Below are 16,088 nucleotides of genomic sequence, written 5' to 3' on the forward strand. Positions count from 1 at the left end.
ATAAAGTTTCTAGTTCCTATTTTTCTCAGAATTTTACAGTTCAGGGGTAATACACTATCTGTTTTCATTAAACGTCTCTGAAAAAAGTTCCTAATTGCACACTCCTGGGACGAGAATGTTTTGTTTTGTTTTTGAAGAAATCCCACTAGCTGGAGAAATTTTGACCAGCTGGAGATTTTGTTTTTTAAAGGGCGGGGGTGGGGGGGGGTTTGCAAAACCCCTCTTCGGGTATGAATGGGTCCCATATTCTCAGATAGCCAGCAGAGCTATTTTTGACTCGCCAGAATTACATTTTCTGCCTGTGTATTTAACACCATCCCTCTTTCTCAGGGAACTCTTCCAAAGGGCCTTGGTTTTCTTTTTGGATATGAGAGGAAGTCCCCTTGTCTGTGTTTGAGGGACTGTTGTGTAACTGCAGAGCGCTAACAAGGTCCAGAAGCCCTTCGGAGCGAGCATCTCTGTGGCCAACAGCTGCTGAGCTTGTGCCCTCCTGATTCATGACACGGCCCTGCGCTTAATTAAGAGAAGGACTTAAGCTCATGGCTGCTTTTGATTTGGCTTTTTCACATCCATACCTAAAAACTGCATTCAAAGGGACATGAGACATTTAAATAAGTTCCTGCTGCTCAATAAAGCGCTGGTCAGAATGCGAGCCTGTGTCCGAGGCCCCTCTGGAAGCCCTGGGCACCGAGGTCGGCGGGGTGAGCTGCCCAGAGCCTGGGGCTCATTAATTATTTCGAAAATGGCTGCCGTTTCCATGTCAATGATAAGTTTCTTTTCCATGGGCAAGGTTGGGGTGCTTATCGGCTACAAGGAACATGTATAAACATGCCTTTATCTTTAGCTTCAGTATTCAAATATGCAGGGTTTGGGGGCAGAGGGAAACCATCTGGTCCGATGGCTCCTGCGCACGCGCTGGGGTTAGGAGTGAACCTGGGGTTGCATCCTCTTTGGTTGCCTGTTTGCTTTTGCCTGGAAATTTGCAACGTGAGTTTTCTGTTTAGTCAATGAGCCCTGTTAGCACACTTGGAACGCGTGTATGCGTGTACTTTCGAAATAAAGTCCCAAGTCTAACTTGTTTTTAGTTCCATAATGTTTTAATGTTTAATTCTGTTGTGTGTTTTTCTCCCTTTCCCCGACCCTCCAAAATCACCAAATCTGGAAAACAGACTGATTGTATCTGCCCATGAGCAGAGGAAGCCCGAAGGAACCAAGGGCCTGGCTGGACGGAGTTGTCATGTGTCTGCCTGTCTACACTTGCTGTGCAGAACATCCGCTCACCTGTACAGCAGGCACAGACAGGCAGTCACATGACAACCCAGCCTGAATGACAACCAGCCATTGAGAGAAAGCAGCCCTTACACCATAGCATCTACACCACGAGCTACAACCAGTGAGGGGCGCGGGGGCCTGGGGTTTTCATCTGTTGCTTTAATACTGAACTCGTATGTATTATTATGATTATTTATTATTATTATTATTTTATTTTGATTCAAATATTGAAACCCACCCAAAGTGAAGTGAGTGGTGCCTATGAAATAAAATAAAACCCATTTCTGAAAATGTTCCTGTGCTTTCTATACTGCTCTTTCCCTGTCGTCCGCACATCCCTGCCCTTGACATGTCTGCGCACAGCCCGACAGCGCCCCACGAGCAGGGTCACAGAGCAGAACCTCGAGTCTGCTGCCTGGCTAAGAACACATGATCCTCATGACTCTCCGAGACCGAGCTCAGTTTTCTGTGTCGTGACTGTTTCAGAGACGGGGACAAAAGGAAAAGAGGGAAGGCGTCTGTTCCGGGCGCCCGCGCATCTGGAGCTAAGCTCAGCCAGCGTGCACCTGGGTGAGACAGAAGGGAAAGAGTATTTGTTTCCAGCGTGATTTTCAAATGAGTTAGCGCAGCTGCTTCCCCTTTTTTGGAGTACAGAGAGCTAAACCCGCAGCTCTGGCATGGTCAGGGGGCCCGATATGCACAGATTTCTCTCTGTGTCGTCGTTTCATTAAGAAGTTCAGACTCCAGCTCCCGGGGGAGCACGGGGCCAGGGCACTGCTGGAGAACACGCGCCCATTCCCGGGAGCGTCCAGACTCGAGATGTCCAGGCAACTCCACCATTGTCCAAAAAGCAAGGACGTGGGTCAACGGAAATGCAATGTACATTTTGCCATATCTTTTGAGGAAATGTCAAAACGTCAGTTTACATCCTGTGAACTAGAGTAAAATGATCACGGTAAAAACTGGGGAGATGGTAAAATCAGAAACGTGTCTATTTTGATTTGCTTCACTAAAATGCTTTAACCTTCATGTTTAAAATTAAGTTTCATCTTTCTTAGAAAAGTTGGGGTCGGGCTTTAAAAAAATGTAGCACAAGGCTACCCCAAATTTGGGGGGTTTTCATCCAATTCAATATTTTAAGCATATATTTTGGATGAAAGCAAACTATTTTTATTCAGATATTTCTTTTTTTTTTTTTAAATAAAAGATTTAGTCTTAAGGCTAAAAACCCCCCATGAGGTTTAAAATTTCCCCAAACCTGACACTCTAGTTTCTTTTTTAAAAGAAGTGATTGGACAAAATTATGAAGTAAATACATGAGTAAGGCTAAATTCTTTCATTTAACAATCTGGCCTAAGCAAATATGTCATTTGCTAAAGTATGCTTCTCAAAACACATTGTGCAAAGCAGGTTTTTACTTACAGAAAAATCCCAGGACCAGAACATAAAGTTCTAAACAATAGTTCCCCAAATGGGGCGGGGGCGGGGGGGACGAGGAAGGCAATATCAAAATGTCTCCCAGAGTAGTTACAGAGTACCCCCCGGTTTGAAGTGCTTTCTACAGCCCGCAGCAAACCCCATGGCCAGGCGTCCACCCGTGATCTTCGTCCCAGACCCTGCAGGCAGCCCCAGGGCACGCGAGGGACGCTGGGCCCCAGTGTGGGGGAGACTGTGCTCCCCACCCACAGGAAGGGAGAACAGGAGGCCGGCCGGCCAGCCTTCGGGGAGCCTCTCAGGATCCATTTCAAATCCTTTCCCCTTCAGGCATGAGGTTAACATCTTTGTTTTACATTTTTTTTACTTGGCTCTTAAAAAAAAAATCTTGAAAGAATGTTCTTTACACTTAATTCATTACTGGATGCATATTTGAACATGTTACTTTTCTGGGGAGGGTCATGTGGAGGCTAATACTGTCCCTCCACTACAAACTCTCCAGGAGAACGGATGACAAAGGGGAGAGGGTCTGAGTCTCTGAGGACTTTTGATAAATTTCGAAATAGCGTTTGCCATTATGGTTTGTTGAATAATACTATGTATTTTTTTTTAATTATAAATCTTTGGATCATGCCAGAATGTGGAAATGTTTATATGAAATAATCCCGCATTGAAAAGCCTAATGTGAAACAGCTTATGTATGTGAAAAAAACATACACATACCTAGGATCATGAAGAATTTCAAGTAACGGAAATGTTTTCAAGATCCGTATTTGTTGGGGCTGGCTTTCTGGTAAAGAGATATCGCGGTGTGGGCTAACTCCAACCACTCGGCGAGGGTGGGGACGAGTGTCAGCAGGGTTAACCCTGGCCTCCTCGGGGGGTACACAGACCTGGCAGGAAACCGGCGGTACCTCGAGCGGAGAAGTGAAAATGGACAGACATAAGGATTCCTATAACTTCTTGGCCTCCCAGCACTGGCCGTCCAGGGATGTAGCTGTCATTGTGTTTCCTATTACCGAAGTTACATTTGTCATCTGTTACGGCTACATAATAAAAACAATACTAAGTAAATATCCCTATAAGGGAATTATATAATCTCCTTATCAAGCTATCCAAACACTTCAACCCACAAAAATGAGGCCTGTAATTTTTTGAGTCCGAAGAATGTTCTTATTTTAATGCAGATTTTGGACTTTCTTCAACAGTGTATGGTTAGTACATTTCCACGGGAAACGCTTCTGTCGAATGACCCTCCTTCCCTATGAGTATTCCATCGTGACTTGACTCTTCGAGCTGGACTACAGAAATAGAATAAATATTGGCTGTGTGCTCTTATTATTCATAAGCTAGTAGCTGCCTGTTTTCGGAGATTTTAAATATCATTTACACATTTCTCATTGATACAGATTTTTTTAAATAAGGCTCTGTTTTCCTTGAATCAGGATTTCTTATTCCAAAATTCATATTTAGACACATTTTTAAAAGCCATCGCTTTCCCCCCCCAAAATCTGCCTTTAAAGCATTCATGTAAACGATCTGAACCCCAAATCCTTTTGATGTGACAGTTTTCTATTTTATTCCCATGCTTGCCCTTTCCGAAATTCCTCCCCAGAACTGTGCAAATAGACTTACAGTGTATGAAAACAACACTGTCAAATGTAGTTTCCGCTTAAATGGTCTTCAATCCAGGAAGTTATACAGTCAGAGGAGGGGAAAATCCATCAACCTTCCATGATGGAAACTAAGAAAATTTTAAGACAGTCCACCTCACATGGTCATTTTACCCTGTAATTCAGTCATTTGGTTGAGGCACGTTGGATACCACAACATGATGTGTTGTTGTACCGCACTTCCGTGTTTATTTGCTCAATCCCAGCCTCACATTGATATTTACTTAGTGCCGCCGATCAGTGGCATGCCCCCTGGTGGCAGAACAGTGAACAAAACAATGGCCCCTGGTCCCCGGAGGCTTACAGGTTAGCAGGAATTGACACTCAGACAATACTTAGCACGAGTGACGAGTTAACACGTCAGTGTCACCTTCTGAAAAAAAAAAACAACTCTTAAATCCATCATTTCTATCAATTTCCATCAACCCACCCAGCCCAACCTACCATTATCTCTTATGGAGACCACAGAAATAGCTTTCTAAACAACAACCCAGGTCAGTCTGGTCCTCTTCCAACATATTCTCTGCAAGGCAACCAAAAGGATTTGTAAAAAATTCAAATCTTATTTTGTGACTCTCCAGCTTAAAAACTTCAAAGGCTTCTCATCATTCTCAGGACTAAAATCTTTAATCTTTATAGAGTCCTTCTTCTTCTGTTTCACTCTCGCTGGCCTTAATTCGGATTTTTAAATTCATCAAGCTCAATCTTGCCTCAGCGTATCAACACAAACCTTCTCTGACCACTCAGCAGAACGTCCCCCACACTGGGACCCCCATCCCAGACACTCTTTAAGTCAAGCCCATCACTGGATGTCTTTTCTTCACAGGTTGTAATTTGCCTCTGATAGGTTTTCCTGTTTGTGTGTTTTCTTTATTGGGAAAAACCCTTCATGCGGGTAGGTGAATTCCTTGCTAATTTGTCCATAGGTACTGGGAGAGTGTCCGGTACCTAACAGCTGCTCGGAAAAGATTTGTTGGGAAGTGGTCAGGTGGCAAAGAGCACACACTGACATTTAGCAGCTGGCTAAGTTCCTCATTCACTTTGAGTCTCAATCTTCATCTCTAACATGGAGAAAGTAAATAAAGCACTAAATTAGCTCAGTGCCTGGTAAACTATTAATAGTCGATAACTGTTCATCGTGGTGAGGATGAGGATGACCATCATCAGCATTCAGACTGAAAGCTGACCTGCATGACTCTACGCAGGTAGACTGAATAGCAGAGATATTATCGACAACCACAGTTACTGTCGAATTAGAGAGCATCTTGTTAACTGGAAGTCCGTTAGGTTTGGTTGAACATTTGACTCGTTTGGATCTGCAAAGGTGAGCATACAGCAGAGTGAGAAGCACCGTGACGTTGGGGCAGTCCAGGTTGACAACACCAAGGGGAGAGATGGGCAGGGGTAAGGAAAGGGTGAACCAATGTACTGTCCTTGGGCTAGGGCAGCATAAGGCTAGAGCTGTAGTGACACATCCAAGTGGACAGTCCACTGGTCAAAAACTATTGTGCAGAGGGGTGTCGAACATTCCATTCGAGGCTGTTTGAACATTTCGATTGCTTCCCCTAATCCTTAGTAATGTAAGTACAACTATCCTGATGTTATTATTTTGATAGAAATCAAAGGAGCTAAGTATCATCCATTCTAGACCTAAGAGGGTATGTGTGGATACACAACCTACGTGTCCACACGCTGTCCTCACTCCCTTGAACAGCTCCTCCTTGACTTGGGCTACACACACCAGCAAAATGCCCTGGGGAGCATGAACCCAGCAGGAGGTCTATGCAACCCCTAGAAATGTATTCAGGGCCACTTGTACAGGAAATTTGAGTCTGGGGCACTAGAACATGATCTAGAAGGACATGTAGGTTTGGGCAAATCCCCTTGGTGACTAGTTATAAACTGTCTAACCCAGTAAAAGATAGTCTGTTTCTTTTCATGTCACAAAAAGTCCCAATCTTAATGTCAGAGGATAACAGTAACACCAAGCAGCTAGATTATGTCTGCCACAACCACATTGTATCATAAAGACTCTGAAGAAACAGTGGAAATAACATTGCTTGGGACAGCGGTGGAAACCTTTCTATTAAGCTCATCTATCAGTAGCATTACAAATAACATTATTTTAAGGTCGAGTAATGGTTTAAAAAGTACAGCCCACAGATGTCTGAGGGTGTTGATGAATTCCTCTAGAATTCAAGGGTAGTGGATGGATCTATTCAGAATAAGAAGGCAAAATGCTGGGACTTACTATTATAGTCATGCCAACTCCAGTTCAACATTCTTACACGGGGTTATCATGCTCTTGCTGGGAAATCAGAGTCTGATATCATCATCTCCACTTCCTGGCTGAAGTGTAGGAGAACCCCTAGGCTGGAGGGGAAGGCCGGGTGGAAAGTCTCACTGGAGGACTGGGATCTGAGTTCCCTCTTATTGTTTGAACCCTAACATTCTCTGCTAAAAAATCCAACCAACCAAACAAAACCCCCTCGAGGCCCCATAGATCCTATGTTACATGAGAGTTTGAGAAGACAAATTAAAAATAAGAAGACACAAAAACTGGCATCACGGATGGAAGGCACTGGTTCCTGGCAACGGCAGAAGTACACCCAGAAAGGGGAGGACTGAAACGTTTATGGAAGCACTCAGTAATACAGGATTTCTTCGAGTCCTGTAACGTCCCCTCGGGGTGACTGGTGGGCAGCGGTTCCCATCTGGGGAGCGAGGAGACGGAGGCTCAGGGCACAGTGACTTGTCCCCAGCCCGCAGCGCGTGGAGCCCACGGCCTCCAAGCCTCCCCCTTCCACCGCCTGGGCACGTGGTCTCTACGGTCTTCTGTTCAATTAACTCAGCCTGGACAACGTTCGAGCCATTGTTCCCTTCCTCACAAATACATTTCGCAAGTCGTTTGTATTTATTAGAAACCTCTCAAAAGTTCAATAAAACCAAATCTGGCCATGTGACGCAATGTGCTATTTCTTCCACAGCCGCTTGGATTACAATGAAAACATACCCGTCTAATTACACGCGAAAGCACGAGGATGGCAGAACTCGGGGAAACCGCCGCCCCCCGCCCCCCGACAACGTGAGTGCGGTGACCGTGGATGAGTGGCTATGAATAACGATGACGTGCAGTCCGTCCCGTCTGCTCACGGAGAGGGGGAGACGGGCCAGTGCACGCACGTCCAAAGCGGAGGGTGCTGGCGTGCACGGGGACAGACCCCGCGGCAGCAAGGACAAGCCCCGGGCCTGCGACAAACTGCCCGCCCAGGCTGAGCTCCGACGGAGGCCTCGGCACCGAGGACCCGTCTACACCCGGCTTCTGGGCTTCCCCACAGACCCACGCGCAGCTCCTCCGCGGTTGAACTGGAGCAGCGGGGCCTTTGCGGACCCCACGCGGGCCGGAAGCGTGGCTGCTGAAGGATGGTGCTCACGGGGCGACTCGCAGAGGCCGGAGGTGCATCACCGCCTCTGAGCCCACCCTCCCGGGCTGCTGCGGGCCCCATCCCTCCCGGCCTCGGCGCCCTAGGACATCTGCGGAACACCAGCAGAGGAAGGGCCGTGCCCCCCTCCTGTCACCCTGAGAGCAGGCTCAGAGGTGTCTGCCATGCTAAGCTAGCTCTGCAGAACCGGCGGGGTGCGGACACCCGGGGTGGTGGCCGGTCAGCAAGGCAGGAATGCATGGTGGCTCCGGTGGCAAAGGGCTCTGTCCCACTGACAGACACTTTGGGGATCAGGGTCATTCGTGAGGCAGGCATTCATAGTTGGAAAAGGTCCTATATTATTCGTCGGGCAGAGTTTCCATGGGGGGCAGTGTCGCTGTAGGCGGCCCTTCAATTTGCGACCCTGAACTTGAGCAGTGTATCATGCCACCAGGGACAGGCCACCACCTGCTCTTGCCTAGACCCCTGCCACGGTCGCCTAGCTGCCCGCTAAAGCCTGAACCCCACCGTGCCACATCCTGTGGGAGCCCTCCGGTGGTTTTCGGGTGTACTTGGAGTAAAGCCCCTGTCATTGGGTGGAACCTGGTTAGGCCCCGCCCACTGGTGCCTCTGATTGTATCCCTGATGTGTCTGTCTCCCTCACCGCTCCTCCCCCCCCGCCCCCAGCACCGGCTTCCTGCCAGCTGCCATCCTGGGTGTATAGCATTATTCCCTCCACGCGGGACGCTGCTCCACAAATTCTTCTTACGGCGCATCATTCCAGTCCGCTCCAGTGTTGCTTCCTCCCAAACCCCCCAATCCAAAGGTGCTCCCCAGATTTGCTAGCACACGGCCCTATTTTATTTTCTCCCCAGCACTCAGAATCTGATAGAATACTGTCGGTCTGTGCGTTGGTTCCATTGAGCAGCAGACGCGTCTGTTATTTTCTCTTTCCTGAAATGATCTAAACTGAGAAACCAACGCTTTCCTAAACTTTCATCTAAATCACTGCGATTTATTTCAGGGGTCATTCCCACTCTCCCCCACGCCCAACAACCCTGCACACACACACACGCGCGCACGCACACACGCACACACCTTCAAGAAAATGCCCTCTGGCATTCAGTTAACATGACACCTGCACACGTGTATCTTCTCTTCTCTGTGTTTGAACCAGGTGCTCACCGTGGAGCTTCAGCAGCAGCAGAGACTGTGTAAGAAGTTACCCCGAGTTTCTGGCCATGGTTAGTGACCACGGAGCTCCCCAAGACCTCAGGTGTCTTTCTTGCCTACAGGAAGCATCACGGGCCTTCCAGTGGGTTAGTTTCAGGACCCACACAGCCAGACAAGAGAACCCTAAAGCCATGCTCCAAAGCAGCCACCGCCCTAAGTCTTCAGAAAAGGTCGCTGCTGAGATGCCTGGGACTCAGCTCAGGATGACATCGCCTTGGACAGATCAGCATCTCTGGGATTCCGGTGTACGTTTGTGGTTCGGGACATGAGCTCCGGAGCCAGCGGCCTGGGCTCGAATTTCTACTTTGGCCCCAACTAGCTATGCGACCTTGGGAAGTTAGCTACCTCACCGACACCAAGTGTTCTGCAATAAGGGACACTGAGTCCTATAGCCGTGAATTTTCAAAGGTGGAGGATTGTTCTTGTTTGTTTACTCACCTGAAAGATGGGGATCAAAGTACTTATTCTCAGGGTTGTATCGAGGATTAAATGCGTTACATAATACGTATATAGGAAACACTAGCGGTTACTATCATGGCTCCTCCGTCAAATCTTCTGCTTTCCCTAGACAAACTGAGAAAGTGCCCAAGACTAATATGTGTGCAAATGTATGTAAGTGATCATCTAAACCCTTGGAAACAAAATTTATCTCAGAGAAGATCTCTTAAGCAACTTGAGCACACAAGAAGATAATCCGCTCGCCCATCTGGATGTCTGGGGCGCCTCGATCTCTGAGTTCCTGAAGCGGTGCCTTTTTTTTTAACTTTTATTGAATGTATTGGGGTGACATCAGTTAATAAAATCATATTGATTTCAAATTCTATAATACATCATCTGTACACTGTCTTGTGTTCAAAGTCTCCTTCTACCACCGTTTATCTCCCTACACCCTCTTCTCCCTCCCCCGCCCCTTTCTCTCTGGTAATCACTAGACTGTTGTCTGTGTCTATGTGTTGTTTTTGGTGGGTTTTTTTCCTCCTAATCCCTTCACCTTTTTCACCCAGCTCCCCACCTCCTCCCCTCTGATAGCTGCCAGTCTGTTCTCTGTGCTCTTTGAACACTGGGGACCACCCCAGAATGATGGGGACATCTAAGCGGCCCGCACAGGGAAGTGAGCACTGCTAGTCCTCAGACTCTCCCAGCGGTCAATTCTACTTTGGACTGAAGTCAGTAAAATACACGACATAAAAATAGAAAATAAAGCTTTTGAACAGACAGAAAGGTTCTTAGGACTTTTCTGTAGGGTTTGCTTTCCCTTACAGAGAATTCAGTGACCACTGGTCATCCAGTACTCAACACGCTATCGTACACAAAGCACTTAGGAAACAGCAAATCTATATAAGACATGAAAATTTTCCTCCAACAACTGACAAAGGTACCTTGTCATGTTTTTCAAAGATACAAAGCCAAGATGGGAAGGATTATTACGTCCGAAATGCACGCTCTGTAGCCCAAATAAATCTGAGACGACCTCACCTGTAAACAGCTTTGCTTCCGTGGGTTAGTTTCCTTATTGACTGCTTGCTGCCTTTTAAGCATCAAAAACGTCTCGGGTCAGCCCTGGCCAGTTTTGCTCAGTGGTTAGAGCGTCGGCCTGCGGCCCAGAGACCCGGGTTCGGTTCCCACTGAGGGCACATATCTCGGTTGCAGTTTGTCCCCAGCCCTGGTTGGTCGTGCAGGTGGCAGCCACTCGATGTGTCCCTTTCATGTCGATGTTTCTCTCTCTCTCTCTCTTCCTCTCTTTCCCTCCCACTCTATCTGAACAAAAAATGAAAAAATGTCCTCGGGTGAGGATAAAAAAAAAAAAGTCTTGGGTTAGACCAGAGCTATTAAAATTTCCAAAACATAGTTTAATTTCCATCCATGCCCTCCCCGGTTAGCAGTGACACTACCTCTCTGTGGCCCCTTACCGACTCTGCAAGAACGGTATAGAGATATTGGGGGGGGGGCTTTCATAGCTATCAGGTTTGAACGAGTAGGAAGTCACAGGACCAAAATTATTAACATCTGACATGAAGCATCATTATCATAATTCATGCTTTTGCACAGATATCAAATTCTCAAAGAGCCAAATGCATATAAACAGTTACCAGGGACTTGAAGATGAGTGACTTGGACATTTTCAAAAGCCTGTCATCTGAGGCCAACGTCGCAGCCGCAGTCCCAACGTGTTTTACTAACTCAGTATCCTTGCCACACTGATTTCGCTGTTACAACGCTCTTGCCTTGAGCCTTTTGACACGTCATTTGGGGAAAAGGCTTCCCCTTGGTATCAGCGCCTTGCCCTTAGCGCGAAGGAACTTTCCAGCTACGGACTCCTCACTCCGTTTCTCCAGCAAACACACGTGACGACCCCAAAGAAGTGAAAGAAACTTGAAGGGACAGTTATAGACCGCTGAGGGGACAACAACAGTGCTTGTTCAAACACACGCCCAAGCCCGGTCTCCCTGAGAGAGAACCCCGGGTCTCGTCACCGAATGTCGCCGCAGCCCCGCGCGCTCGGAGTGAGCACGCACCGCCACCTCTGCGGCTTACCTCGTCGTCTTTATACCAGGACAGGCTCTCGGCGGTGAGGACGAACCAGTACCCCTTGGAGCCGCCCTTCATGATGCCGATGTTGCTGATGGTCAGCCAGCCCTTGCGGATCACCTAGGAGAGAACACAGGTCAGCAGACACGCTGAGTTCAAGGCAGCCAGTGGGGACCACGGGTCTTGCACAGAGTTAAAAACAATACAAATTACAGTCGGAACAGCGGTGTCCCCCGCGTGCCACGTCTGTTTCTCCAGGCAAGAGCATCTCTCTCCACCAGCACAGATAACTAGGGAGGTCTCTCCCATCAGAGGAGCAACATCAGAATGGCAGATTTCTGGAGGCGGTGGGAGCAGAATGACAGGGAGGGGGTGGCGTGGCCTGTGCCAGGCCCTCTGTGGCCACGGCTGCCAGGGTGTAGCTGTTGCATAAACAGCAGCAGACGCCCCTTGCCCACCGCCCCTGCTCCCCTTGCAGCCCAGCGGCCACCGGTTTGCCTGGTTTGGTCTCATCAGGATTTGTACCAGGGGCTAGCCACCAAGTGGAGAAAATTCAAAACTCAAGCCAACCCAATGGTCCCTTGTTAACACCTCTGAATAAGGCTGAATGACGCTGAGAGCTGAAACAATAAGCTAAAATTAAAAGCTTGAAGTTCTTCACTCTGGCCAGTTTGGCTCAGCAGTTAGAGCATCAGCCCGTGGACCAAAGAGTCACGGGTTCGATTCCGGTCAAGGGCACGTACCTTGGTTGCAGTTTGGTCCCCAGCCCTGGTCAGGGTCGTGTAGGAGGCAGCCAGTCGATGTGTCTCTCTCACATCAATGTTTCTCTCTCTCTTTCTCTCTTCCTCCCACTCTGTTTGAAAATAAATGGAAAAATCCTCAGGTGAGGATTTAAAAAAAAAGAAAGTTTGGAGTATTTTAATGGTCTGGATTTATCCATCTACCTCTGGTTGTTATTGGCCATACTAAAGGATATATAGTAACTTCATAAAAATCTTTAAACAGCTTCTGAATTTTAAAACATGCACAACTTGGATTATTTGCTAGAAATGACTTATAAATGCCATTTAAGTGAAAATCTATTTTTTTCTCACAGTTGTGAAATTAAATTGTGTTTTTCCTTGCGGCATAGTTTATTATCCTCTCTATGCTACATAATTCTTGTCATCACAGAACCAGAAATGAAATACTATATGGAATTGTATAATGTTGCTTTAAATGTCCAAAATCATCCTATACCTAAATTGCTCTACACCCCAGAGAGCCTGAGAGAATTTTCAAATTACCAAATTATTGAATGACTATCAGTCCTCAAAGGAAGATGGACATACCCTAATTATCAGATTTTATATTTATATTGCTGTTAAGTTTTCTAATTGAAGAAAAAAGTCAATCCTAAGGAAAATTATGAAATAATTCAAGGTTATCACTATTGATCCTCCAAGCCTTCCCCTGCCCCCCTCGATTCCCTGTTTCTGCATCTCCCAGGTGTCCACTCTACTTTTAAAGTTTTATAGACCCCCCCCCCCAGAGCCCCACACAGGCCCAGACTATGAAAAGTCTCTCCACTGTTCAAAATTCCTCCTCCTTCTTACCCTGTGCTACTTCAGACAGGAGAATACACCACTTCTCACACAATGGTTTCTACTGGCTGTATCATAACCATGGGGATGCTTCCGAAAATTCCAATTTCAGGGTCACGTATGAGTCCCAAATGAACCAGAATGTGTACATATGAAGCCCCGGAACCTATATTTTGACATATTCCCAAGGTGATTTTTATTCATCCTGAAGTTTGAAAACCACCACCTGCATCCATACAAGCAAATCTCCCTCGTCCTGAGAGGAAATGATGTCATCTGGCTTTTAGTGAGAAGGAACTCGTTAGTCACACTAACATTGCTACCAAGGCTTACACAGAGCACAATAATCACAGTATCAATGAAAGTGTATTTACTAACAGAACTGTAGCACACTTGTAGCCTATATCCTTTCGTTAACCAATGTTACCCCAGTACGTTCAATAAAAATGTTTTAAGTGTAACTATTATTTCATTGTATCAGGTATCTTTGGAAAGAGAGGAGGTTTTCCAGAAAAGTCACAAGTTGCAATAAGCGAATCACTGTTTTGCCCATCGATGGACAGTCGCTCCGTTAAGGAGCCAAGTAGGAAAAGCGGGTCAGAGACAGTGTTTCGATGGAAGAGGGCAGAGGGACCGTGCTGAGCTCATGAGGGGTGCTCGGCAGCACGGAAAAAGTGTCAAAGGTGGAAGTTCAAAAGAACCTGGGAGTGTCCAGCCGGTGTGGCTCAGTGGTTGAGCATCAGCCTATGCACCAAGCAGTTGCCAGTTCGATTCCTGGTCAGGGCACATGCCCAGGTTGGGGTCCGATCCCCAGTGGGAGGCATGCAGGAGGCGGCCAATCAATGTTCTCTCTCATCGATGTTTTTCTCTCTCTCTCCCTCTCCCTTCCTCTCTCTCTAAAATCAAAGGGGAAAAAAATTTTTTAAAAAGAACCTGGGAGAGAAATAGAACTAGGCAAGTCAGGAACTAGTTTGCCCGCTTCCTTGTTGTGTTTTTTTATGAAGAACAAACAAGAAAAAAAAAAAAAATACGAAAGAGCCACTGTGTGCAGAACATGTGAATGGAGAGGAAGAGACTGGAGCTAGAGAGGCCGGCAGGGTCAAGTCAGATCCAGGGCAATGAGGCCCCACATGTTAGTGACCTCTCTCCCCTGCAGTCCCCAAATAAATGCCAAGTACACCTGTCAGTTTCTTTTTAAGGATATATGACCACTGTATTAATAAATGGTGTATATCACATTGAAATACAGAGAAATGTGAGAGTATGACATATAGATAAAATAAATATTTTAAATAGGTTTTAATGTTGTGGGGGAAATATATTTTATTTGTTACATCTATAACTTTATTATAAACTTCCCTATGACATGAAGCAAGGGTGCTGTATATTAAATATTAATAAAGGTCACCTGAAAAATACATATAAGTAGATGTTCTACTATATTCTCTTGCACAGGGTAGATTTTGCACACTCCCTGGGACCATGAAACAAGGTGCGTAAGCATAACCCACGTGAGAAATGACCAAGGTGCAAGTTAAGCCGTGATGTAGTGAGGATGACAATAAATGAACCGACCGGATAAACCCCTAGGAGATAAACTCAGCAGGTCTGGGACTGGAAGACGGGGTTCCGAAGGCAGAGGTCTGCGTTCCACGGGGCCACTCGCCGGACACGCCATGGAGCCTGAGTCTCCATCCAGATGAGCAGTAGAGTGAAATGCACACTGGATTATGAAAACTTAGTACAGAAAAATGCAAAACACCTTATCAAATGTTTTTAAATGTATCATGTGAAGATGAATAAACAGAAACCTTGTTGAGATGGGAGTTAGGAGGGCCCGTGGGAGGGGCTCTCGCCCTCACTCACTGTCACCCCAAAGGCAGAGGCAGACCTTCCGTCTCCACAGGAGGACGTTTCTATGCTCCTCCGGCAGAGAGGAGGGTCTTCTCCTCACCTGGGAACCACTCAGCCCATGGAAGACTGTTCCGGCTCAGCCAGGAAAACGCCCCGCCCTTCAGACTGCCGGTCCCCTGGGACCCTGCCCCGCAGCCGCTGCGAGCCACCCCTGTCCTCTGACAAAGACCATCTCTCTGCTGTGTTCTCTGGACTCGCCCATCGTGGGCCCTTAGAGCACACGTCTCAGACTGCGATTCCCTGCTGTTTCCCAATAAACCCACTTTGCTGGAATAGCGTCTGGCGATTTGTTTAAGGTCAACAACCACGTTAAAATCTGTTTTAACAGTCATTTCACCTGCTTCGTTTTCGTTTTCGACGTGCCGACCAGAGAACTTTAAATTACGTGTGTGGCTCTCCTTATGTTTCTGTTGGGCGTTGTGCGCTTCGAACATGGTTCCGAAACTCATGGGGCTGCTGACTCAGGAGGGGGGGAGGGGGGGAGGAGGGGAGGAGGGGAGGAGGGGAGGGGGGAGGAGGGGAGCCAAAGTTTCAAAGAGCAGGGGGGTCGGCGAGGAATCCAGCCACGGCCACGTTGGATCCTGCGAGCCTGCGGGACGCGTGCACAGAACCACCTGCCTTCTGCCCAAAGCGCAGAGGCGGGGCCTGGAGGGGGCGTGCCAGGCACCAGCACCCACACAGGTGCCAGTTTGAACGGTGAAACGAGCTCAGGCAGCATCGTGGGGGAGAACAACATGTAAGTGGTGCTCGGACGAGTGAAAAGAAATGTCAGCGAAATAAGAGCGCTGGGGTCGTGGAAGTGAGACGCGAGGCGAAGGTCGGAGTGCGCGTCTGGGGTGCACGCGGAGCACAGAGAGGGACGGTGAGTGCAATGCAGCTGTCTTCCTGTCTTCGGCTACGCCGGTGACAGCGTGGTGCTGGGGAGGTTAGCGCTCAGGGGACTGAAGAGGGGACGGAAAGCAACAAATGGAGACGATGGCAAAAAGAGCTCGTTCCAGAGGAGCATGAAGCACAGTAAAACTAGAAAA

At 47.5% G+C, this 16,088-nt stretch overlaps 1 protein-coding gene across 4 annotated transcripts in view; it reads right to left on the bottom strand.

The window, feature by feature from the left end:
* DNM3 (dynamin 3) overlaps positions 1-16,088 on the bottom strand; it is a 384,567-nt gene that overhangs the window by 185,261 nt on the left and 183,218 nt on the right. For all 4 annotated transcript variants that reach the window (XM_036272290.1, XM_036272289.1, XM_036272291.1 and 1 more), the window contains one exon: positions 11,570-11,683. In XM_036272290.1, coding sequence (XP_036128183.1) covers positions 11,570-11,683 — 114 coding nt within the window. The remainder of the gene's footprint in view (positions 1-11,569; positions 11,684-16,088) is intronic.

The sequence above is a fragment of the Molossus molossus genome, unplaced genomic scaffold (genome assembly GCF_014108415.1).
Source record: "Molossus molossus isolate mMolMol1 unplaced genomic scaffold, mMolMol1.p scaffold_m16_p_20, whole genome shotgun sequence".
Lineage (NCBI taxonomy): Eukaryota > Metazoa > Chordata > Mammalia > Chiroptera > Molossidae > Molossus > Molossus molossus.